Here is a 25118-nt window from a genome sequence, read left to right as displayed (position 1 = left end):
AGAATCTGAGACTAGACAAGAGAAAAAGCAACTACTACTGTCCTGCAAGGAACATAGCAATAAAATGACTCCTAATGGCATTCTGCTATACTCATAGGTCAGCCAACATCAAAAAAACTGCAACAGATAGGAACAGATAACAGTATTTTCTCATTTGGATGGGAGGCTAGGAGTAGAGGAAATGGCTAGACAGGGGGCAGATGGGCTACTGAAGTCTAGGACCAAACGAAACGAAGAGGGCTGATGCTCTTCAAGATGTGGGGTGCCCAGGTGGGTAAAGATGGAACAGGTAAACCCATGGTGCTTATTCACGCTTTGTGAAACGGGAAGCCATTCCTGGCAGGCAGACGGCACATACTCTTTTTCCATCACTCATAAGAATGGGGTCAACTGCTTCCCTCTTTTCCCTTTTTTGAGTAAATGCAATGTGTTATGCCAACCCCAAAGGATCATCAGGATCCTTCTATCAGGATCATCATCAAAATTTTGTTTAGTAGCGGATTTTTCATCAGTTTCATATATATGCACATATACATATATTTTCATTATTATTATTGGGGGGGCTGGAGAGTTTGGCCCTACGGATAAAAACTTGCTGTGCAAATGTGACCACCTAAGTTCAAATCTCCAGACCACAAAATCTGGGACACCTGTAATCCCGTACTCCTGTGATGAGATGGGCAGCAGAGCCTGGCAGAATCTGTAGAAACTAGGTAACTTTATATACCTTGAAATGTTGTTTATTCATATTAGAAAGCAAGCATCTAAGACTTCTCAGAACAATAGCATAAATAATCATAAAATGAAACCGTTTTCTGTATGGGGTGATAGAAATTTAAAATGACCCTTTATAAATGTGCGGAGTGTCTGTTGCACATGTATAACCTAGGCAGATGGAGGAGAGCACACAGATGTGCAGACTGGAGGAAGACAGCACCGGGCAATGGCATCTTGAGTGATGGTAACACAAGTGATATATGATCTCATACCTACAATCATCTTCATTTTTCATCCTTTCTTTATTGAATATATAACATCTTATAATAACCAAAGATTTTTAAAGTAGGTATTAAAACAGTTTTAGTATTATACAGTCATGGCCAAATGGTTAACAGGTAATTTCTCACTCTATGAGAATGTTTACCACAATCTTAGAGCAATTAGACAAGTACAGATTAAATTATGGGCACTCCTGGCATCATAGGCTAACATGGAGGTTACCATAACCTTACATAAAGTCTTTCTGCCAGGATACCTGTCCAACTGTCTGTTTGATCTCAGACAGACAACCCCCTTTTATTGATTCATGTGTCCCATGATAGGTGGTTTCAAAATAATTTGTGTAGGCTTCCTCATTTTGTCTTTGTGAGCTTGTCCTTGCTATGGCCTTCTTAGTGCCCACACAGTTCACTACAGCATGCCTCCTCTTGTGGCAATGTCCCTTCTCAAATAATCTAAGCAGTTCATTCTAGAAGAGCTTACATCCTATCTTATTTGGGTTTACAAACTTGTAAGTGTCACTCAAAAACTAATTACTGCATTCTGTATCAGGTGGAGTTGACACTAGGTAGTATTTAATCTTCATTCATATTACTCAATCTGACAAAAGACTGAAATAAAATGTCTGTTGTAGTGCCAGACCCTGGCTTATGGCTGCCTGCCCACACTGTAAGAGTTGGCCTCCTGATCCAGGATATAAAAGCACTGCTTCCCTCCTTAACCAGGGCACAGGTGTGTAACTGCTCACTTAGAACCGTTTCTGTAGCAACCATGGCCACCTTTGTGGGACTCAGTAACAAAGCCAAGATGCCCATCGTGGGCCTGGGCACCTGGAAGGTGAGTGTACAATCTTGGGCCACCTGCTCCCTTCGAGGGCTATTTTGGCATTTCTGCTTCTTCATACAGGATCTGCCCAGGGTTTTGAACTCCAGAGCCAGAGCCCTTTTTTCTTGGGGGTGTCTCTAGGCTTCAATACTACTAGAGTGGATTTGGAGAAAGAATGATAGCTTCTAAAGCAAGTATCAAGTTGATGCTATATGTAAAACAAAAACTGGTTTCTGGGCAATTCCTCTCTTAGCACGTTTTTCCTTGGGACTCAGAAACTTCCTGTATGTTCTAAGTCTTTGTTGTTACTTTGTTTGTGATTGAGTGATTGAAAGAGAGGATAAAAATTCCAGAATGACCCAGATCCCTTTGCCGCTCCTGGGGAAGGACTCCATCTGCAGCGTCTGGCCTGGAGCCTGTGTGAAAGGCAGAGTCTCAGACCCCAGCCCTGGCTACTGAACTGGACCCTGCCCCTTACCAAGACTCCACCTTGTTCTGGCAAACAGTAAAAGCCGAGTACCAGAACCACAGAAAGCCTAGGCTGGTGGCACAGTTTCTGCCTGGTTATGTTAATCTGTCCTGGCAAAATGTTCTGATATCCATTCTAGTGCCCAGTAAAGCCGATTTCCCAGCCACCTTTGGGTCAAGTCTGACGTTGTTCCATCTACTAATTCTGCCTTCTTTGCCTTTCCCCTCAGTGATAACAGGATGTTAGCTAGCTTGTTCCCACCACCTGTCTTTGGTTTTGGTTCCTTGAAACAGGGTAACACGGTTACCTTGAACTTGAAGCAATCCTTCTGCTGAAGCCTCCCCAGTGCTGAGATTACAGGCAGAAGCCACCATGCTTATCAGGAGCTGGTTTTAAGTCCTTCTGCTAGGCTGTCCCTCCAGGCTCATCTCAGACGGCTCCCTGTTCTCTTTCCCTTCTCACACCCAGGTAGGACTTCTTTTTCTTTCAACACTGTGTTACGATAAATCTTTCTGCCAAAAGCTGCCTGAGCCCCACCGCCATGTGTGAGCTTTACACCAGCCGCCCGCCCGAGTTAGGCCCAAATGAATACACAGAAACTTGTATTAGGTTCAATGCTGCTTGGCCAATGACTAGGATTCTCATCTGTTAGCTCAGTCTTAACTATCATAAACCTATATATTTTATAAGACTTATCGGACGCCAAGCCCTCCTTGTCGGTGGCTCACATTGTGCCGCTGGAGCAGGAGCGGAGGGGAAAAGAGCGATGCTTCCTGTTTCTCCTTTCTTTAAAAATGAGTCTCCTTGCTATGTCACTTCATCACTTATCTACTACATTTCCCAGAATCCTCTTTGACTCCTAGTCCTAACTTGCTGTTTCATTGGCCAAACGATATTTTATTTAACAATCAATAAGATAAACATACACAGTACATTCCCCATCAACACTGGGTTGAAATTGTACCAGAACAGCAAGATTTGCTCCAAATCACAATTTCACCTCCATCAACGCAATAAACAATCACTGGCAGAGCCCCAGGGAATCTACTCACCTAGAAAAATAATAAGCAAAGGTGAACTTTTCAGAATTCCAACAGTGACGAGAGAGGACTGTACTCGAGTTCTTTTCAGGATGGGGGGCTCGGGCCTGGACTCCGGTGCCTCAGAGTGGCTGGCAGCAATAATTGTCCCCATAATGGTGTAGCTGTTGATCTCTGCTACATATGCTTCTCTACGTTTGACAACTATAGAAAGAGTTTCTAGATTTTTGTGAGAGATGAAATGTTTTTTATTTGTCTGAGTTTGTTTTGTTGTTTTGAGATAGACTCACAGAGCTCAAGCTGGCTTCCAACTCATGGTGTGGCTGAGACTGGCCTTGAACTCCTGATCTTCCTGTCTTTCCAAATGCTGATATCATAACTATGAGCCAATACACATCATATTTGGAGGGGTTCTGTGTGTGTGTGTGTGTGTGTGTGTGTGTGTGTGTGTGTGTGTGATGTGCCGCACACAGGCAGGCCTCAAATTCATGCTCTTCCGGCCTCTGCCTCCTTTATGCTGGGATTCAGGCATGCACCATTATATTCTGCTGAAAGATGACTTGGAAGTTTTTATTTTCCCAAAGTATTATCTGGATGCTAGGTGAGATCAGACCAGGGTATTTTCACATGGCCTTTTCTCTTGATCTAGTTTCTTCTTTTTTAATCCATAAAAAAAGAATTTCCATTTACTCTTTCTTTTTACAAAACAGTGATTCTCCACTGAATTGTACCTCCTGAATTTACTGTCAGGTGAGGTGATAAAATCTTTACAGCAAGCAAGCAATGTAAGGCCACCGCTGTTACTATTCCCACTTTTCAGTCATGGTTTAGAGAGACTGGGAAATCTGTTTAGCCTTATACTGATGCGTAGTATCAGATTGGCTTGTAGTGATAATTTTTGAAGTTCTTGTAACTGTCTGGGGTCTGGAAATTCCTCTCTGTCACTTCAGAGGCCAGGGAGTAGCAATGTTGGAGCCATCTGCCACTCCCAGAAACTAGAGACCCTTCGAAATCAGCCTAGATTAGAGAAAAAAAGTAATCATTTATTACTAGAACAGGACATGGGAAGATGATCATTACAATGACATGTGTATGAAGATGGCATGATAAAGCCATCACTTCTTAGCTAACCTAAAAAAAGTATAGTTCACTTTTTCTTTTCCTTTGAAAAGTTTTCCAGCGTATGTTTTTCTTCCCAATGTCCGCTTGGAAATGGGACCACAGTGAGGCTGTGGTTTGGGGAATCTGTTCCACATGGAGCCTTCAAGAGGAGGCCTCGGGTGCCTCTGATGGGCCTTTTTCTTGTTTTTCAGTCTCCCCCAAGCAAAGTCAAGGAAGCTGTGAAGGCCGCCATCGATGCTGGATACCGCCACATTGACTGTGCCTATCTGTACGAGAACGAGAGTGGAGTGGGAGAAGGGATTAGAGAGAAGCTCCAGGAGAAGGCCGTGAATCGGGAAGACCTCTTCATTGTCAGCAAGGTACAATGGCCCGCTGGCTGAGCCGCTGGCTGAGTGCGGCTTCAGGCAGGCGGAAGATCTGGACCACACCAAGAGCCCCGCCCATCTTTCTTATGTGGCTGTTATTTCTCCTAACCCCCTTCTTCTTTGCTTTTTGTTATCCCTGTATTATCCCTGTATTTTTGTTATCCCTACTGTGTGGATATTTAAATCCACACTCCAAGACAGTACTGGAAGAAGATGCTCTGGCCCCCCAACCCTTGTTGTTTCTCCTGTGGTGGGAATGGCTCCTTGGTACCCTTGGCCTCTCCTCTTCTCTTAGTAGGGTCCCTCAGCCACGTGGTAGGCAGAGGCTAGGGGGTACATGCAGGCTGCATTCCAGCCCACACTGCCTAGTGCTGTGTTTAACAGCTCTGGCCCTGAGGGCTAATTAATTTTTTTTCAGACAGGGGCATTTTGGAAATGGTAGGAGCATTATTTATTGTTAACAGGAATCTCTTTATTTCAGTTCAGTAAAAGGTGAACTGTGAAACATTATTAAAAAGAAGGGAGTGGGTGTGTGAGGGGTCCTAGGCTTTGTATTGGACATAACTCTGCAAAACAGGCTAGTTCCATGTACTGACCCACACTGTGGGGATTGGCCCCATCTGAATAAACTTGTATTTCATCACTTGAGCCCAACAGGCTTCAGGTTGTGGGGGTACAAAAAGGGATAACTTCTCAATAGCATCAGAATGCTTGAAATTTGGGCCTTAGTGGTACACGCCTTTAATCCCAGCACTCGGGAGGCAGAGGCAGGTGGACCTCTGTGAGTTCGAAGCCAGCCTGGTCTACAAAGCAAGTTCCAGGACAGGCTCCAAAGCTACACAGAGAAACCATGTCTTGAAAAACAAAACAAACAAACAAACAAAAAGAATGCTTGAAATTTAAGAACTAGTCACAATGCTTGCCCTCTGGGAGGTGACAGCCAAGGAAAGGAATAATATAAGAAGAAACATATTTAACCAAAGGCCAAATGTGCTAAATGATTTAAACAGAATACCAAGAGCATGGAAGAACACATATGCTTGACCTTGACTTGCTGAGTGTTGGTAACCTACTGTGTTGCCTTTCTTTCTTTCTTTTTTTTTTTTTTTTTGGTTTTTTGAGACAGGGTTTCTCTGTGTAGCTTTGGAGCCTATCCTGGCACTGGCTCTGGAGACCAGGCTGGTCTCGAACTCACAGAGATCCACCTGCCTCTGCCTCCCGAGTGCTGGGATTAAAGGCGTGTGCCACCAACGCCCGGCTCTGTGTTGCCTTTCTTAACTAACTTTATTATAAATGAATGGCCTGTCCTGGGGTTAGATCAACTGCAAATCTCAAAGCAGGGAGGGTGACTGTGGGGTGGCCCTCTCTTTACCCAGCTGTAATGCCTCCTTGTCATCTACAGCTGTGGCCCACCTTCTTTGAGAAAAGCCTGGTGAAGAAAGCCTTTCAGAAAACCCTCACCGATCTGAAACTGGACTATCTGGACCTGTATCTAGTTCACTGGCCACAGGGATTTCAGGTTAGAGCTTTTTTGCCTCATCTGTAGCTGCTGAGCAAATGCCAGAAATCAGCAGCTGGGCCTGAACTGAGAGCAGGAGAGAGGGAGGAGGCAGGAGCTTACACAGAGGACTCTGGCCTAGAAGGGAGTCTGTGTTAACAAGTGGTGCATGGAGATGGCACTTGCACAGGTTTTGCTTTAATTCTATTTTAGAGAAACTGTGATTCCTGCCAGCCCAGATAAATATGACTGGCTTGTCACCTTCCCATCAACTCTGTGTCCAGTGGTCCTCTCCTAGGGAATCTCATAGGACAGTCAGACATAGCATTCTTAGGGCTCGACACTCCTGCTAGTCCTGGTGTAACACGGGTTGGCATCCTGTTGATGCTGGGAGGCCATCAACCCATCCTGGAATACTGTCACTCAGTGCTGGGGGCCTCCTCCCACCTGCTTCCAAGAGCTTGGAGGAAGTGGAATTCTAAGTCTTTTCCCCTCAAGACCAACTATGGTGTTGGTGGCATGCCACCCCAAATTCAATCTTTCCTCAAGTTGTAACAATAGATGCTGGCTCCTGCTATACCCTTACTATTTAATGTTTGCCTATTTACCCTGGAATTAAAATTTCTTCCAAGTTTATGTGAGTCTTGGTATGTTGGGTTAATTTTCGTGGCAATAACGATGGCTTCTGCAGTATCCTAACAGCCAACTGCAAAGCTAAGACAGCAATATCAGATCTAAAGGATTTACATGCTGTTGTAGATTGAGCAGAGATGGACCTGAGGCTCCAGAGCTTGATGACATGCACTGTCATCAAGGTGTGGGGTTTGTTACTTCTCTGTCCCAAGATCTCTCTCCTCAGGCTTGGTTATCCCTGAGCAGATTCCAATGGGTTTGCTTTTTGCGTTACAGCCTGGGAAGGAGTTTTTCCCCACTGATGATAAAGGCAACATTCTCACCAGTAAACACACATTCCTGGATGCTTGGGAGGTAGGTTCTAGTTCCTTTAAAGTGCGCTCAGAGAGAAAAACTTGTCAGATACCCATTGTCTCCACCCTGGGATAACAGCCCTGTACGGGATCTCATTACTGCATTCTCCATTCTCCCATTACGCTTAACTCGCCACTGACTGGATTGGGGTTCTTTACAACACTGTTTACACCGAGATCTAAGTGAGGCAGGAAATGCAGTGTATTACAACTTGATATAAACATGCTGTGATGGAAACAGAGGCATGCACTGGGGACTTGGGATAATCAGGAGACCTAGAATAAAAATTTAACTCCTGTAGGTCTCAGTGTCCTTGTCATTAAAAAAATTATCATATATGATAATAATGATGTATATTATTAGTGTGTGACAAGGATTAAAATAGCTAACATGCAGAAATTTAATCAAAGAGCTCATTGGTCATTAGCCCTACAAAGGGAATGTTGCTTCCCCATGTACAGATGATAAAATCCTAACCTAGGTGATTGATAAGTTGTCACCTTATAAAGAAAATGTGTGACACTGTAAGACCCCTGGAAGCTCAGGCCTCCAGGATCTTTTCCCAGGACCTCGGCCACCCCAATCACCATGTGGAGGCGGAAACTTGATGCAAACAGCAAGATGCTTTAATGAAAGGTGGACGTTTGTACAAACGGGCTCTCTCAGCATGCAGGCTATCGGGCAGCTCCATCCCCCAGGCACAGGCATTTTTAAAGGCAAAAACCATAAGCTTAGGGAGGGGCTTCGACTCTCTGTCTGTTGAGTACGTGACCAGAGTCATGGGTTCCTAGGAGGCCCTTTGTCTTGAGGGGAGGACTGGGAACCAGATGGCCTTCTGACCCACCAGTTGTAAAACCTGCAGACCTCAAGATGTGCTAACTAATCTTGCCTGAGCAAATGGTAGCTATCTCTTTGTTTCATAGGGACCCTTAATTGTTAATTGTTGACACATTGGCCCCTTGGGGGAGGGTGGCCATCTGGGAATTCTTGGTACACAGTTATCTTTTTTTTTTTTTTTTTTTTTTTTTTTTGGTTTTTCGAGACTTTGGCTTTGGAGTCTGTCCTGGAACTAGATCTTGTAGACCAGTCTGGTCTCGAACTCACAGACATCCACCTGCCTCTGCCTCCTGAGTGCTGGGATTAAAGGCGTGTGCCACCAACGCCCAGCTGGTACCCAGTTATCTTATGGCCTTGTTGTAAGACCCCCGGAAGTTCAGGCCTCCAAGATCTCAGCCCAGGACCTCGGTCATCCCAATCACCAGGTGGACTTGAAAGCTTGATGCAAACTGCATGAGGCTTTATTATAGTTGTTTAATGAGCTAACCCCATGTTAGCTCAGGCCTTTCATCCACCCGCCATGGCAGATGGCTAGAAAAGACAGATCGAAGCGGCTGCATAGAGATCTTACAGGGCAGTATATGGGGAGTGTCTAGGGGTACACACAGGCTCAGGATTGGTGTGCCTCCAGGCTTGGAGGGTTTGCCCTGTGTTGATTGGTCAACCGGTTGTTATGGTCCATAGGCCCTCTCAGGGTGGTTGCTATGCTCTGTGCGTCATTGCTGTGCACTTGTCCGTAAAGCACACCCAGAGCCATAAAGCATAGCACCACCAGCTAACTTCTGATTGGTTCCTTGCCACGAAGGAAGACAAGGTCAGACAAGCATGTGTTCAGCTGTTATGGCTGCCGAAATGGGGAGCTGGTCCCTTCATTATAAGGGAGTAATTGCTGGCGGCTGGTAAATTCCAGGCACTAAGTCATAAAAGTGGCCTTGGTCAGTTTCTGGGCTATATTTCTTTGCTAATTTTTAAGTCAGCACTATCAGGATTGGATCCAGATCTGTGTGACCCAAGGCTTGGAACATCCTGCTTGGCTGTGAATACACATGTAGACATCAGAGAACACACTGGCCTGCTTTTTAGATCAATCGAGGCCTTGACTTACATAATCATGTAAAAATGAATTAAAGTATGATTGTTTTCTCTAATAACTTTCACCACTGTATGAGTTAGGGTTATTACTGCTATGATGAAACACCATGACCAAACAACTTCCACAGCACTGTTCATCACTAAAGGAAGTGAGGATAGGAACTCAAACAGGGCAGGATCCTGGAGGCAGGAGCTGATGCAGAGGCCATGGAGGGTGCTGCTTACTGGCTTGCTTCCCAAGACTTGCTCAACCTGCTTTCTTATAGAACCCAGGACCACCTGCCCAGGGATGACTCCAATCATTAATTAAGAAAATGCTCTACAGGCTTGCCTACAGCCCAATCTTATGGAGCATTTTCTCAACTGAGGTCTTCTCCTCTCTGATGACTTTAGCTTGTATCAAGTTGACATAAAACTGCCCAGCACAATCACTGTCCTCTTGCAAATGCTTAAAAGGTAGGACAATGTGAATGAACAAGTCATAAATGGTTAGAAAAGACAGACTCCAAGAATTAGCATAATGTTTGTCAGGCAGTCCTGAATCGTCTTGTGTTTCAGACTCTAGGAAACTTGCCTTCTTCAGAGAGATTGGAATTGATAAAATGAAATGAAATGTAGCTTCTGTATGGTTTGCCCCCAAATTGCTTGAGCTTTAATTGGTCACAGTAAGAAAATGTAGAGAGCAAACCCCATGTGACAACTGAGGGTAAAGGCAGAAAATCAGGACAGCGTTTCTGCCCTGTGGCAAGGCTGGAAACCCTAGTGTTGAGGAACACTGTCCTGTGGGTATGGCCTGCCTGCTGTTGTGAAGTTGAGCTGTGATTACCTGCACTGGATGTTCACAATTGCTAGGGAATGAGTCTTTTTTCTTTGTGGGTATAGTCATTCCTAAATTGACCATGTTTTTTAAGTAATCCAATTAAACTCACTGTTTCAAGAACTAGAGACTTCAGTAGAACTGTTTCTTTGGTCTGTTTGTCATTGCTACCCCATCTGGGGTGTATAGATGTTTGTTCATCTATTTCATGATAGTTAACACAACACCTGGAAATGTATTCAAAGGAGTTAGTCTTGGCAAGCGAATCATTAAATTTGCCACTAGTAGCAGAACATCTGTTACAAGGAATTTGGAAGGATGGGGGACTGGAGGCTGGGAGGTTAGTTCTGGTAGGATGCTTGTGCAAGGTCCTGGGTTTAAATAAACAAAAGCATCCCTTTAACATTTGGGTTTGTATGGATGGGTCTTCAAGACTTGATGAGGCTTCTGGTGTTAGATGTGAGAGGAAAAAAAATTAATCCCCAAACTACAGCAACAGGGTGGCTCTATAAGATTACCCCACTACATTGATACTTAGAAAATAATAGAATAATAATAGAATATGTACACAGAAGCTACAATGCTGTAGTGTGTGCACCAGCACTCACAGATAGCCCATTTCATTGTTCATTTTGCAGTAAGTTGAGGGTACTAATTAGATAAGATGGCAACTGTATATATTACCAGATTAAAACATGGCCTCTTAAATATCTTAATACTTTATTGTTCATTCCATAACATTTTTGTCATAGTTCTTAAAGTGATGTCATACTAAGGTGGCAATTCTGCCACAGTGTCTTACACTGGGGCTAATTTGCTGTCTCGTGAATAAATCCAAGCAAGAATGATTCCTAAATAAAAACTTTACAGAGATAAAAAAGATACTATACTGCTCTGATTTGATCTTGGCAGGATTAACTATGCCTGGACAGGGTAGTTTCATGGACCCACAACCAATCCAATCTAGAGCTCATTGACCATAGTCTATAATAGAGGAAGGGAAAAGAGTGTAAAGAAGGAAAAATGGATCATACACACAAACCAAACCTGACCTAGATCACAGAGTAGCATTTAACTTATTTCCCACTGGGAGGGTTCTGGGACCTCCAGATCTCATCAAAGCTGAACTGTCTTGCCTAGTGAACTTTCCCTCACTCCTCACTTCCCGAAGGGCTTCTCAACCTGGTACATTAAAGTCTGAAGAGGGCATTTTGAATATCCTAATGTTCATGCTGTATCCCAAAGGAAATCAGTAAGAAGCCCTGGGTGCGGAGTCTAGATACCTGTAACACAACAAATAAAAGACCCAGAAACTGATATTGGGGTTCAAGCTTCAAGCTGAAGATCAGAAAAGCAAAGCAGCTGGGTACTAGCTCTCACTCTACCTCAGGCTGAAATGCTATCCTGGCTCAACTGAAGCTTCTCTTCAGTGTGGCTGGAGAACCCTGAGACTTCAATGTCTTCCTATCCTCAGTGTGGCTGGAGAATGAATGCCAGCTCTGAGACCCTGTTCCTGACTTAAATTCTTCTCATGAGTCCTGGGATTAAAGGTGTGTGATCCCAAGTACTGAGATCACCTTTGGGTGGGCTGTTTCTCTTTAGGACAGGATGTATTTCTTGTAGCTCAGTGTGGTCTTGAACTGACAAAGATCTGTCTACCTCTTAATCCTGAGTCCTGGGATTAAAGGCGTGTGTCACCACTGCCTGATCTCTAGGGCTCAAGGCTAGGTTTGCTTTCTCAATCCTCAGGCAAGCTCTAATAAATCATAAATAGCATTATCACCACAGACACCTAATTTTTAGATCCTTCCGAGGGTCCAGGATGCAGCCAAGATTGAGAAACAATAGACCAGGTGACGGCTGAACCCGCCTGCTCATCCTTACCTCTCAGCCTTTGCTTCTCCTTCCCACAACCTCTTCATCATTTACCACCTTTCCTCGTGTTACTTTTCTATGCCCAGTTTGAAATCTACTCCTAATGTCTCCCCTGGGATCCTGTGGATTCTTTCCTTCTCTCCTTGGTCCTTGAAGCTGTGTCAACTTAGCTGAGGTGGAGGGGTACCCCAGAACTTTAATTAAAACTAGAATCTCAAGAGGGCTGGGTATGGTGGCATATCCCTTTAACCCCAGGACTCCAGAGGTGGAATTCTACAAATTCAGGGCCAACCTGGTCTACATAAGGAGACTCTGTAGGGAGAGGGAAAAATAAAAGAACCTCAAGCAGAAAGCACATTGCTTACTTTTACATTCTAGAAACTTCCAAAAGGAATGTACAATAAACCAGATATAACTGTGTTCTCATTTTGTGGTTGCCACAAGCTCTTTATAGGCAAAAACATAATAAACCCCAGGCCTTTGAGGTTGAAGCAATTTTGTAGGACAAGCTGTCAATGGGACAACTTTCGGCTCAAATTCAGTTCTAGGCCAGGTTCTCCTACCAGGGCATATATCTGCACAGCATTTCCCCACTACACACCAAACTGTGGTTGTGAAAGAAGAAAGATCTTAGAACCTAGACTAACAGATGGTCCAGATGATTCGGGAAGATAACCCTAGACAAGCTGGAGACAGAGGCAGGAGGATCACAAGTTCAAATCCTGGCCAAATACTACATAAGTTTGCTGGGATGGAAACACGGTGACCATGTGCAACTCTCAGGTCACATCCTATTGCTGAGAGAAGACAGGGAAGGAACCTGGAGGCAGGAATGGATGCAGAGGCCACTGAGTGGTGCTGCTTACTGGTTTGCTCAGCCTGCTTTCCTATTTTTTTCTTGTTTTCTCTAGGGCCACCTGCCCAGGTCTCATACCACCAACAATGGGCTGGGCCCTCCCACATCAGTCACTAATTAAGAAAATGCCCTGCAGACTTGCCAATAGGCAAATCTTATGGAGACAATTTTTAAATCAAGTCTCTTTTCCCAAATAACTGTAGCTTTTGTCAAATTGACATAGAACTAGCCATCACAAGGTCAAGGCAAGTTCGGGCAGAGAGATGCATCCCTGAAAAGAAAAGTGTCCGCTCAGGACCCCCAAGACCAGGCTGGGCTTGGGTCCCGCAAGGAGCCAGAGGATATTGTCCTTTGTCAGGCTGTAACTTCCCGCCTGGAGCCATTGCGGCAGGAAAGTCTCTGTTTTTCAAAGGGAAGGGGTCTGTCCTGTTAGATTCTGTCCCGAGTCATCGTCCGTCAAGACAAGAAAAACAGACAAACAAACAACAAACACAGCGCTGAGACAAAGAAGAAAGTCCCCCTCCCACCTAGATTCCTAGACTTACCAATGAAAGTCCTCAATTGAACCTCCTATTTTACCAATGGCAGTTGGGGCAGAGAGACACCACTTTGCATGCCTCACAGACGAGCAGGTGAGGATGGAGAAATAGACTCACCTGCACCAGCCAGGCTCAGCTGTGAGGGCTTCAGCAGTGGGTGGAGTCCAGAGCAGCAGCCTCACTATGTGCTCAGAGACAGGAGACTCCGCCATAGCACACTCTAACCCATGGAACTCCTGTCCTGCACGCCATGTGCTCAGGGCAGCAAGAAAAAGACCCCTGACACATGCATGCCATGTGCATGGGTGGTAAGGACAGAGAGAGAGAGAGACTGCTGGAGTCCAGAGCAGCAGCTGTTCTGAAAGACCGCCTAAGTCAGGACAAAAGTCAAAGACAGGCTTAACAAACACACAGCACAGACTAGACTAGGGTCCTATTCAGAATTTCAGATGGCTAGCCACATGGGGAACAACTTGGTCCACAACCAAGTCTACCCTCCAGATTGGGCAGCCCCCTGGGTCCCCTTACAGATGGAGCAGGCAACTTGGTCCCACCAAGTCCCCCTCCTACAAATTTCGCTAGCGAACCCAACATAGTACTTTTACATTTACACAATCAACAAAAACAGCTCCTAGGGCTAGGCAAAACGGCTGACACCCTGGCTGGTCCTGGGGCTTGGTGCAGGAGCTGCGCATAGCGAGACTCGTCCCACCCCTCCCTCCCTGAAGGAGGACAATGGCCTGCCAGCATGCGCAGGGTGCAAGCATCCTTTACTGAGGCATCTGTCCGTGGCAGGTGCACAGGTGACAAGCATCTGGAGAAAGATGCCCGTGGGGCATGCACCGGGCTGGCCAAATGGCAGGTGCCTCCAAGTCTAAGTGTGCCCAGCTGGCCATCCTTTCCTGGGAAGCTGAGGCCCCAGCAGGTCTAGCAGCCAGCAGGGCCCAGGTGGGGGCAGAAGGTCTGTGACTGCTGGAGGGAGGGGTGCCAGCAATGTTGCTGAGCCACCCAGGGAATGTTGCCCAGTGTTGCCCCTGCACTGTTGTCCAGTGGAATGCAGAGAGCAAGACTGCAGTAGGGGTGGCACTTGCCTGCTAGGGAGGCCTAAAGGGTGTGTGAACCTTTAGAGACTTTACTGCTCTTAGGAAAGCCATGGTCACTGGCTCACTTGCCCGTCACAGCTCCCTCCTGTGCTATCAGATGGGATTCCTCCACCCTGACAAATGGTTCCCAGAGATAGAGATGTAACTGCCCTGAACGCCACCACCTGGAATGAGCCAATCAGAACTGTTACCCTCCCTTACCCCAGACCCCATCTGTTTGCAGTTTTTGCCTTTAAGAAGCCCCTAGACCGCAGCTCGGGGTCCAACTCCTCTACTCCTCTACTCCTGCATGAGTAACGAGTTGGGCCCTGGCGTGCGGGTTGCTGAGTAAAGCCTCTTCCTGTTAGCATCAAATCCTTGCCTCTGCCTGGTGATTGGGGTCACCGCAATCCCGAGTGTTCACCCCGGGGTCTCACCCCATGGGGGGGTCTTTCAGATTCATTGCCAAATTACCACTATCCTGTATCATTGTAAAGCTGAGCCAGCAATCCTGTATCCTGCTACAACCATCTAAACGATATTCCTTACTGAAATAGGTCATGGAGGAACTGGTGGACCAGGGACTAGTGAAAGCCCTGGGCATCTCCAACTTCAACCACTTACAGATTGAAAGGCTTCTGAACAAGCCTGGACTCAAACATAAGCCAGTGACCAACCAGGTAAGTTCGTTGTGGTGACAAGAGTTTTATTTCAGGACTGCTTCAACATTCCAGGACCAATGGACTGAGCTGTCTTTCAGGGATCAGTGTTCAGGATGCGCAGGGCAGTGGGAGGCAGACCTTGGGTCTGGTCTATAGCTCATCTATCAGTGGGTTGTATTTGGCCTTTGTGTTGGTCTTTTCTCTTGTCTAGAGTTCCCTCTGAGCCACTCAGGAAGGCCTACTTCCCTAGTGACAGGTGTTTTCTCTTGCAGATCGAATGTCACCCATACCTCACTCAGGAAAAACTGATTGAGTACTGTCATTCCAAGGGTATCACTGTCACAGCCTACTGTCCTCTGGGCTCTCCAGCTAGGCCTTGGTGAGGCTTCAGAGTGGTGACTGTCTTTTGTCACCCAAAATTCATGTTTCATAATTGGTTAATAATGCTATGAATTTCTAAGGCACCTGAAAAAATGTGTCTATAGCAATGTGTTTGACCACAGGCACATAGTTTGTGTGGCAGGGGTTGGGGGAGGAAGAGGGGGGAAAAGGGGAGAGAGAGAGAGAGAGAGAGAGAGAGAGAGAGAGAGAGAGAGAGAGATATCTGACTCTGTCAGTGCTCCATTTCTGCCAGGTTCTCAAATTGGTAAAGCTCCTGATCCTATGGACAGGTCCAGGGGAAAGACAAACTTTTCAGGTCCTCTGGTTGTCTTGCAAATGGAAAAGGCTGCAATGTTCATCTTTGGCACCATCCTGGCAGTGATAGTCACTGTGATTATATTCACTCCAGCTATCTTTCTGCATTTAGGGCCAAGCCAGAGGACCCTTCACTCCTAGAGGACCCCCAAATTAAGGAGATAGCTGCAAAGCACAAGAAAACCCCAGCCCAGGTAAAATACTGTTGTTGGGTTTCCTCTCCTATTCTCCAGCAATCTTTGTTATTAGTCTTGTTTTATTGTGTCACCTGCTTTCAATCCCTTGGAGAAGAAATGGGAAATGTGAGTCTGTTGGGATGTCCAGGAAATAAATCTGGTACCAGTGAAACCAGGCCTGCTTGTATCCATCAGCTTCTAATCATGTCCCCAGACCATACCACGAGAGCATGTCTTTGGGTTTGGGTGCCAACTGTACAGGGTCTAGTTTCCCCATTCCTAACTAGGGAAATCATGGTATTATTTTCAGGTTCAAGGGCATGAGATTAGAGCTGCCAAGTGTTCCAAATAGTGAATTCCTTAGTTAATTTTTAGTTGTCATAGCTAAAGCTCTAAGTAGCCACAGATATATTTCCCTTACCCTAGGAGAGGCTCTTGTAAGTGGATACCTGTTATTCCCTCAATGTGCACAGGTTCTGATTCGCTTCCACATCCAGAGGAATGTGGCTGTCATCCCCAAGTCTGTGACACCAGAACGTATACATGAGAACTTTCAGGTAATAACTGAGATGATCATCTGCTAATCCTTGGACAAGTAGAAGACAGGAGGCCCTGTCCTTAAGCTTCTCATTCCATCCCTGTTTTGCCAGTGTGTCCTTCCTTCTACTGTCCTTCTTGTGAACTCTTGTCCCAGGGAGCTGGCCTCTACAGATGGGATGGCTGTTCTTGGTTGTGTACTTGACTACATCAGAATGAACTACAATCCAGAAATAGAGGGCACACCCCTGAGAGATTAACTTAGCTTTCTGTGAAATGGGTGAATCCACTTCTAGTCCTGACCTTTGAGACAGGAAGACACATACCCTTGATTTGGATCTTGAGACAGGAAGACACTAATTTGGGCTACGCCTTCTGCTGGAAGCTTCTATAAAGACATGGAAGAAGGAAGCTTTCTCTCTTTGCCGGCTTGCCCTCACCTTGCTAGCACATCCATTTCTTTGCTGGCATTGGAGCTTTCTTCTTTGGGATTCCAGCATATACTGAAGACCAGCTGAGACACCCAACCTTGTGGACTAAGCAGCTACTGGATTCTTGGGCTTTCTGTTCACAGTGAGCCCCAATGAAATGTTTTCATTATTAAGAGTAGCCATGGTCATGGTGTCTCTTCACAGCAACAGAACCCTGACTAAGGCAACAGAATTGAGATGAATCACCATTTAGCAAAGATAGTTAGGGGGCAGGGACTAGAAACAGTACCTTTTAGCACTGCAAATAGCCCTACTTATCATTGAGCATGGGCCATAGACTGTCCTACCCATGCACAGACTGTTCTGGCCTACACAAACCACATGCTTGCACAAGAAGATGAATGGGCTAAATTTGAAGAAAGGCCTCCTGGAAGGCTGCTATTCAGTTGTCCCTCAGGGATCACAGTCTCTGTCCACTAAGTATAGCTGCAAACCCAGTCTCCTTCCTTTGGAAGTACTAAACCCTATAAGCGATCCAGTCTTAATTCAGAGAATAGTTTGCATGCAACGTGGACCTAATGGGAGAAACAGTAGAACCTCAGGTCTCACCAGCACTTTCCTTGCTAAGGATGTTTTTGGAACTCTTGCTTCTCTAGGTCTTTGACTTCAAGTTGAGTAATGAAGAGATGGCCACCCTTCTCAGCTTCAACAGAAACTGGAGGGTCTGTTCCTTGCCTGTGTAAGTGGTGCTGGGTTTGGAGGCTGATAAGGAGTTTGACTAAAGTTGTGCAGGGCCAGCTCAAAAAATGATGAGGCATATGGGATGACTATTTTCAGGCAGTTATGAAAAATTAAAACTTGAGGAAAGACAGTGTTTGTTTCCCAAACTTTTCAAATAGAGAAAAGGCATGCTTTTCCACTGTAGGAGACAAGGATAGTTGAAGTAACACCACATACATATGTCAGACAGTAACAAATGATGGAGATAAAAACACAAGTAGGACAAAAGGCCTAAGAACTAATGGATCCTGTTAGAACTGATACTTTCTTCATATGTGACGGCCCAGGGGCAGTCTTGATGAATAGGATAGGGTTCTGGGTGCTGAGAGCAGCAGGTGCAAATGCTCTCAGGTGTGTGTGGGGTGAGGGGTAAAGCACTTGAGTAAGGAGGCCAAGGAAGCCAGAAGCAAACAGGGAGGAAGAAATAAGGTTAGTAACAGCCTTGGGCTAAGGGCACACAGGTGGTATAGAGTGTGGGAAGGACTTTGACTTTAGCTCTTTGGGAGCTGAGAAGCCAGGAGAGGATTTTGTGAGGAGGTTCGTACAGCTCACAGGTTGGAATGATAAAGTGACATTCTGCACTTAGAAATCACAGGGAGACCAGTAGGATAATCTAAGGGAAGAGATTGGACCCACTTTGTAGTGTGATAGGAGAAGTTAGAGAGATTGGATTCCGGATAAATGGAAAACTGAGCAAATTGAATTTGCTAACACAACAACAATCAAAGGTGGGTTTTGCTGGCTTGACTTTATTTTTGCTTGAGCAACTCAAGAGCAGAATTGTCATTTAGGAGTAGCCATGAGTTTGAGAAATGCCTGTGATACCTATTGAGCGTCGACTAGAGAATGCCAGATGGAGTGGGATTGAGGGGTGCAAGTCACAGGTTGACAATAAGCCTCACCTTGCTGGCTTCTGATCCAAGCTCTGCCACTTACTCATTGTGAAGCTTCGGGTAGAGTTGGTAACCTCACCAAATTGTTTTCTTTTACTTACACAGCAGTGATGATAGTACAAATAACAAAAAAGATACATATTTAGGATCCTAAACTCTTTGCTTATATTAGAATTTTATTTAACACAACAACCAATCTGCCAATTTCACCATGATGCCCCACTTTACTACGATGTGGGAATGAACCAAAATAGGATTTGTGAGGTCCTTGGCTGGTTTCTAGTGATCTGCCTTTATGACATTATTCTAAGGACTTAGCCAATGATTATTTTCTTGCCCCTTTTCCTTCAAATACTCATTTGAGGGAAGGTCATAGTATGGGTCCCCTTCTGTGTTCCCATGGTCCTGTGGGGGAGGAGGCTAAGAGAGCAGAAAGATTGTTGAGTGCATCACATTTGTGACTTTTGTGGAACACTGTCTTCTGTGTGCATGTTGCTGCAGAACAATTAATGCGGAGGACTACCCTTTCCATGTGAACTTCTGAAGCGCCATCGCCTGATGAGAGTGTCTCATGGGTTCTCTCTTTGCTGGTGTGCAAAGTCCTCCTGAGATGTATTTAAGCCAATGCTGTTTGATGTCGTATCATCAAGCAGGTCTTGATGTTGGCCAAATCAAGGCAATGCTGTGTTCAAATCCTCATTGTTCAACCAGGAGCAGACTACTTTGGAGAAATGTGATACAAAGAAGAGAACAGTACTCCCTTGCATATAATTTGATGTGCTTGTCAAACACCAGGAGCTATGGTAACACTGAAGGCACAAAGAGGAAATAATAAAAGCAATAATAGCAACTGACGTGTCAAACACAGTTTGAATTGTTCTTTGAATGAGTGACCTTATTGAGTCCAGATCTTACCACTCACATTTCACTTGGCAAATAATAGAGGCATGGGGAAGCCAAGCACTGGCTCATAGTCACCCAAGTAGTAAGCCAAATATCCAAGGCAGTTGCTCTCAGGGAGAGCTCAAGTCTATGTGTTTCTCTCTTCCTCCCATATCCTCTCCTGTCCCCTCCCTTTGTGCTTTCTCACCCTGCCTTTAATGTGCCAGCATGCGGAAGAGTGGATGCTGGCCATGGCCAAGCCTATGAAACCCACAGTTACCACTGCTCACCGAGAAACTCTGTAGCAACCCTGGGGATGCAATGGGGAACAGAAGTGAGTCTGGAAGTGAAAATACCATTGGCTCCCGTCTTAGTTAAGGTTTCTATTATGGTGAAGAGACATGGTGACCACCACAACTCTTATCAAGGTAAACATTTAATTGGGGCTGGGCTTGCAGTTTCAGAGGTTTAGTCCATTCTTGTAATGGAGAGAAGCATGGCAGTGTGTAGGCAGATGTGGTGTTGGCGAAGGAACCCAGAGTTTTACATCCCGACCAGCAGGCAGTAGGAAGAGAAACTGAGCCAGTAGGCCCGGCTTGAGCTTCTGAAACCTCAAAGCTTATCCCTCCTCCAACAAAGCCACACCTACTCCAACAAGGCCACACCTCCTAATGGTGACACTCCCATTGGTCCGATGGGGACCATTTTTATTCAAACCACCAGACCGTCAATCTGGGGCATGCCTTTTTTCTGTAGTATTTCTTCTTAGAAAATATTCTAATCATTCAGAAATGTATAGAGAGAACTTGGTGGGCATCCAGTAACCCATGTCACAAATTTTGCCAGGGTACTATTTAAATGGCAAAAACTGATTCAAGGACTAAGTGGTAGCCAGCGCAGTTAAGTATCACTCGGTACCTTTCTCCATCCCAAAGCCAATGCCTGCTCTCAGACAGCTGAGCCGTCTTCTGCTGCTCACAGCCCTACTCGCTCTCAGGCAGATTTCCTGCCCTGCCTTTCCCTATGGGGTGTATGATGGTTGGGGACAGGTGATCACCTACATTTCCAGGCCTCCTAGTCAGATGGCTCCTCTGGGATTGCTCAGTGGGGGCCTCTATTAGGAGGTTGAAGATCTGCAGAGAGAGAAAGGCAGCTGTCTTCTTGAGTGGTATTTCAGTAGAAAAGTAACATTTTCCCACTTAATCCCAGCTTGAAACCTTCACATCGATTCTGACTCCTACCAGCTGACACCACTTCTGGGGTTAGAGAATCCCCCTCCCTCCTGTGTCCTCTCATCTTTAGGCACGGTGGCCTCTTTCCACTGTAGCTAACCTTGGAATTGCCTCCTACTCTTTTGTTTGATATCCCAGCTCTTCCACAAGGTTGCAGAAGGGTGGAGCTTGCTTTTGAGGCTTTGATGATTTCTTCCTTGACTCTCCCTGAGGTCTGGAGATTGCTGGAATACATGTGACTCTGCTTTGTAGCTGCTGGACTCACTTTTCCCTCTGTCTTCCCATGATGTGCTTATAGGAACACCAATCATTGGATTCACCTTCACCCAGCATGCCCTAACTCTAGCTGCAAGGATCCTTTCTTTGAATGAATCCCATTCTGAGGTCTTGGCAGACACAGACTTTTGGTGACACTATTCATATGTCTGAAGAATTACAATGCCCTTATTTGAAGCTCCATGCTTCTAAAAGTATATTTGTGCACCTTTTTTAAAATAAGCATTTATCTTTACATTCATTTGTTACTCACTCAAAGGGGGTGAGGTTCCCCTGGAACTGGAGTTACAGCCAGTTGGAAGTCATCATGTAGATGCTGGCAATTGAACTGGCATCCTCTAGACAGGCAACCAAAACTCTTAACCACCAAGCCATCTCTCTAGCCCTCTACTTCTTTTATTTTCAGTACATCCCAGTATATTAAATGTAATCAGGAGGAGGAGGAAGAGGAAATATGAGGAAAGAAACTAGAATTACATGGAAAAATAGCTGTTCTAGAATTGTTTTTAGCCAGAAAGTAAGGGAGAATTGAGCAGATGATGGTGTCCACTAAGGGGTATAAAACCCAACTCAAATAGAGTATTCGGATTAATGGATTAGTGGATAATAAGTCTTGAATAGCATGAAATTCATAAAACCCACTGAAATGAAAAAAAAATGAGAGTAAAAAACCCTTCCCTGAGTATTTTGTTGCCCAATCTGTGTAGAGGAGACACAGTTAGAAAAGTCCCATGTTGATAACCATATTAGCAATTAATCCACTCAAAAGGAGTGGATGTTTAAACTAGTAAGCAAATGTTTGGTGAACAAATGAATGTTTGCCTGTCACTTAATAGTTGCTTATACTTCTTCATTATTTAATTGCTAAAGGAAAACAACAGAGGATCTGATAGAAACCACATACTAATTTTCTGTTGATAAGTATTAAAACATCACAGCCTTCATAGCTTGAAATAACAAGCATTAATGTTATTTAAATCCTCCAGATCAGACATGAGGCAGATTTAGCTGTGTTTTCTTAGGTCTCCTAAGCTAAAATCAAAGTTCCAGCCAGCCTGGTTTCTTATCTTTTGAGTAAGGGATTCCATCTTGCAGTCTCATTCAGATTATTTGGTTTGGTTCCTTACATTTGTAGGACCTTGGATCCCAGTTCTTTGCAGGCTGTCATCTGGGGACACACACCATCCCTGGCTCTGGTCTTTACTGAGACAAATCTGAACTTCCTTGGAGTTGAAGCCCAACCACACTTTCAATTTAACTTTTTCTTCTGCAACTGGCCAGACAAAAAGCTCTGTTTTTAAAGAGGTGATTTGTTTAGATCAGGCCTTCCATCGCTTTACCACGTCAGAATGCGATCACAGACGGAAGGTCACAGGGACATCTTACAGTTCTGCTCCTCACACTACTGTAGTCAATCAAATAATCAATTCAGCATTGCCAGTAACAGGAAACTGAAATCATTTACGACGATGCAGGAAGAACTGGCTCTAGATTTGTGCTTCTCTGCTAAACCTGAAAACTTGAAATCTACCAGGCCTCATCATCAGATGAGGAGAAACACTCAACTCAGTCGCCTGATCAGTCAAGATCAGGAAAGACAGACAAGGAACGTGTAACCATCACAGATCCAAGGAACATACACACACAAAGTTGGAAAATGGATGTGCAAAGGCGGTGCGTGGTTCTATCGGGGTCTCTTGACTATGAAGGACATTATTGCAACAACTATAAAACCCCAATGGGTCTGAATGAAAGGACAGGGAGGAATTAAGATCAGCATCCTCCTTGCAATACAGGTGATGCAACGATAGGTGTCAGGCCTGTGTAAGAATCCCACAGTGAAGTAACCAAAGGCAACAGTGCGGCACGTCTGCAAATTACTTTCAAGTTACTCAGTAAAAAGTGCTATTGCTATTGTTTTCTGAGCATTATTTCTGAAATTATCTTTCAAAGGGGGTATCATTAATAATCAAAGTAAACCAGAAAGGCAAAGTACATTTCAGTTGCATCAAGATGACTTAGGAAAGAATTTCACTTGAAAAAAATAATCCATTTTGGGGACCAAGGTAGCTTGGAGGTGGAGCACTTGCCTAGTACACATGAGCTCTGGATTCCACCCACAGCACAGCAAAAACACAAAATAGTAACAAAATCCATTTTGCTTTATGTTGAATATTTTTCTTAAATCACTGAGACCTTTCTCCTGTGGAAAATGTGGACAAAGTGTGCTATCTTTTCTATCAGAAGGTTAACGACGACAGTACTCCACTGTGTCTTTGCACAGTTACAGAAGACAAAATCTACTATGTCCTTGCATGGCTCGAGGGACTTGACTGGTTGGTGCCTTGAGGGAATGAAGAAATGACAGACAGACACATGGCTATATAGACACAGAAAAGCTGGGACTGGGGTTCTGGGCTCTCTGATGGAGAGACCACAGCACCCAGGAAGCTCAGCATGTTTATTATATACAGTTGAACTGAAGGCGAGGCAGGGCTATTGCCTACAGCTGAAGAAGGAGGCTGGGGATTACAGACAGATAAACAAGGAACAGGGTTGACAGTAAACAGCTGGATCAAAGAGAAAGGTCTAGCTAACCTCAGTGGGCGTAATCTCTGCAGAGGCCACACTCTCCAGGCTGCAAATATCCAGGGGGGAAAAAAAGCTCTGGTGGACATTTTTTGCACACACTAACAGCATTGGCAAATCAGACCCCCAAAGAAGGCTTTGCCATTTTCCCCTTGGTCTGAGGCTGTGATCCTTCATGTGGCTGGCTCACGTCAACAACACACATTCATTAAGGATTTCCCATACTCAGGGCTTCCTCCAGTTCCACAAAACTCCATTTAGAAACATTGCAAAGCATTGTAACCTCCTTCAGTGTCAGCGCTTCTCCCAAAGAAAATTTATGCTCAAGCCTAATTTCTCCTCAGAAACTGTGCTGCTCTGTATTAGCCTAACATCCAGGGTTATGAAGACCTAGAGGCAGGCTCTTTTGGGCCTCACACCCTCTGTTATCCAACGAATTGCAGCAGTTCCTAAAGGCCCCGGGTCCCTTCAGTGACCATTTCCTTCACTTTTGCCTGAGCTCTGACAGGGAAATGTGACTTCAGGAAATCGAACCTTCCTGCTTCCTCTCCCCCGCCCTCCCCCTCATTCCATCATGAAGACACAGCATCTCTCTCAGCTTGGCTTCATCTGTTTCTGAATGAACAGCACTGGGAAGCCAGCATCTCTGTGGTAGCTCTCAGGCTCTGGCATCTTGTGACTTCATTTCTTTCTCCCAGGAAGCTGGAAGCCAAGTTCTGGGACAAACATGCAAACACAGGCCTCACAATTATCAACTGGTAACATCATCCCCTAAGAATTCACCAGACAAGGAGCGGAACACTATCACTGCTTTCTCTCCCAGCTCTGAGGAGCTGACAGGTTTGCTTTGCCCCAGTGGAGGCCTGCCCTGCTTCAGCATGGGGTGAGCCTGGGCTGGCCCCTGAGACTGTATCTAACTACAAGGATGAGTACAGTTGTGGGCTTTGGGCTGCAGAAGAGAGGATGGGGCTGGTTCAGGAGTTGCCGCCTGGGTCAGCCAGCCTGGAGTCAGGGACTCCCAAGAATAGGAACACTTAGAGAAACCAAGTCCCTCTATCTTCAACACCACAGTCTTGCTAGTGCTCCAACACGGCTAGTTATCAGGAATTCATTCCTATGACAGGATGTAATGCTGTGTCTAGAAAGGTCTTTTGTGGTTTTCTTTACTTCCCCCCTGTGCATCTCAGTTTTAAAGTTTATTTGTTATGTATACAGTGTTCTGCCTGCATGTATTCCTGCAGGCCAGAAGAGGGCAACAGATCTCATTACAGAGGGTTCTGAGCGGCCATGGGGTTGCTGGGAATTGAAATCAGGACCTCTGGAAGAGCAGCCAATGCTCTTAAGCTCTGAGCTGTCTCTCCAGCCCGCATGTCAGTTTTGTGTGCAGTAACAGCACAGAACAGGTTCTCCAAGGCCTCAGGAAAGCTCTACAGACCTCCAAATACCAAGTCTAGCTTGGCGCATGGATAAACTGTGTCCTCTGAGAAGCTTTAAGGGAGATTTCCTGTTTTACAATCTTATGCATGTCTATGCATTGTTCAACAGACATACAATGAAAATG

The 25118-nt window shown here is 45.2% G+C and overlaps 1 protein-coding gene across 1 annotated transcript; it reads left to right on the top strand.

The window, feature by feature from the left end:
• The first annotated feature begins 1770 nt into the window (after nucleotides 1–1770).
• LOC100758120 (aldose reductase-related protein 2) lies at nucleotides 1771–19193 on the top strand. Its single transcript, XM_027391422.2, has 10 exons — nucleotides 1771–1836; nucleotides 4647–4814; nucleotides 6223–6339; nucleotides 7228–7305; nucleotides 14961–15083; nucleotides 15338–15444; nucleotides 15874–15955; nucleotides 16411–16494; nucleotides 17562–17644; nucleotides 19080–19193. Exons 1-10 carry the CDS (start codon nucleotides 1771–1773, stop codon nucleotides 19120–19122), a joined length of 951 nt encoding a protein of 316 aa, XP_027247223.1. The 3' UTR covers nucleotides 19123–19193.
• Nucleotides 19194–25118: the final 5925 nt, after the last annotated feature.

Source organism: Cricetulus griseus (assembly GCF_003668045.3).
Source record: "Cricetulus griseus strain 17A/GY chromosome 1 unlocalized genomic scaffold, alternate assembly CriGri-PICRH-1.0 chr1_0, whole genome shotgun sequence".
NCBI classification, from domain to species: Eukaryota; Metazoa; Chordata; class Mammalia; order Rodentia; family Cricetidae; genus Cricetulus; species Cricetulus griseus.
This window is presented reverse-complemented; position numbering and strand designations above follow the sequence as displayed.

Coding starts and splice junctions, on each gene's coding strand:
- LOC100758120 (XM_027391422.2), top strand. CDS start 1,771: ATGGCCACCTTTGTGGGACTCAGTAACAAAGCCAAGATGCCCATCGTG. Junction 4,815..6,222: donor ACCTCTTCATTGTCAGCAAG/GTACAATGGCCC, acceptor TGTCATCTACAG/CTGTGGCCCACCTTCTTTGA. Junction 15,084..15,337: donor ATAAGCCAGTGACCAACCAG/GTAAGTTCGTTG, acceptor TTTCTCTTGCAG/ATCGAATGTCACCCATACCT.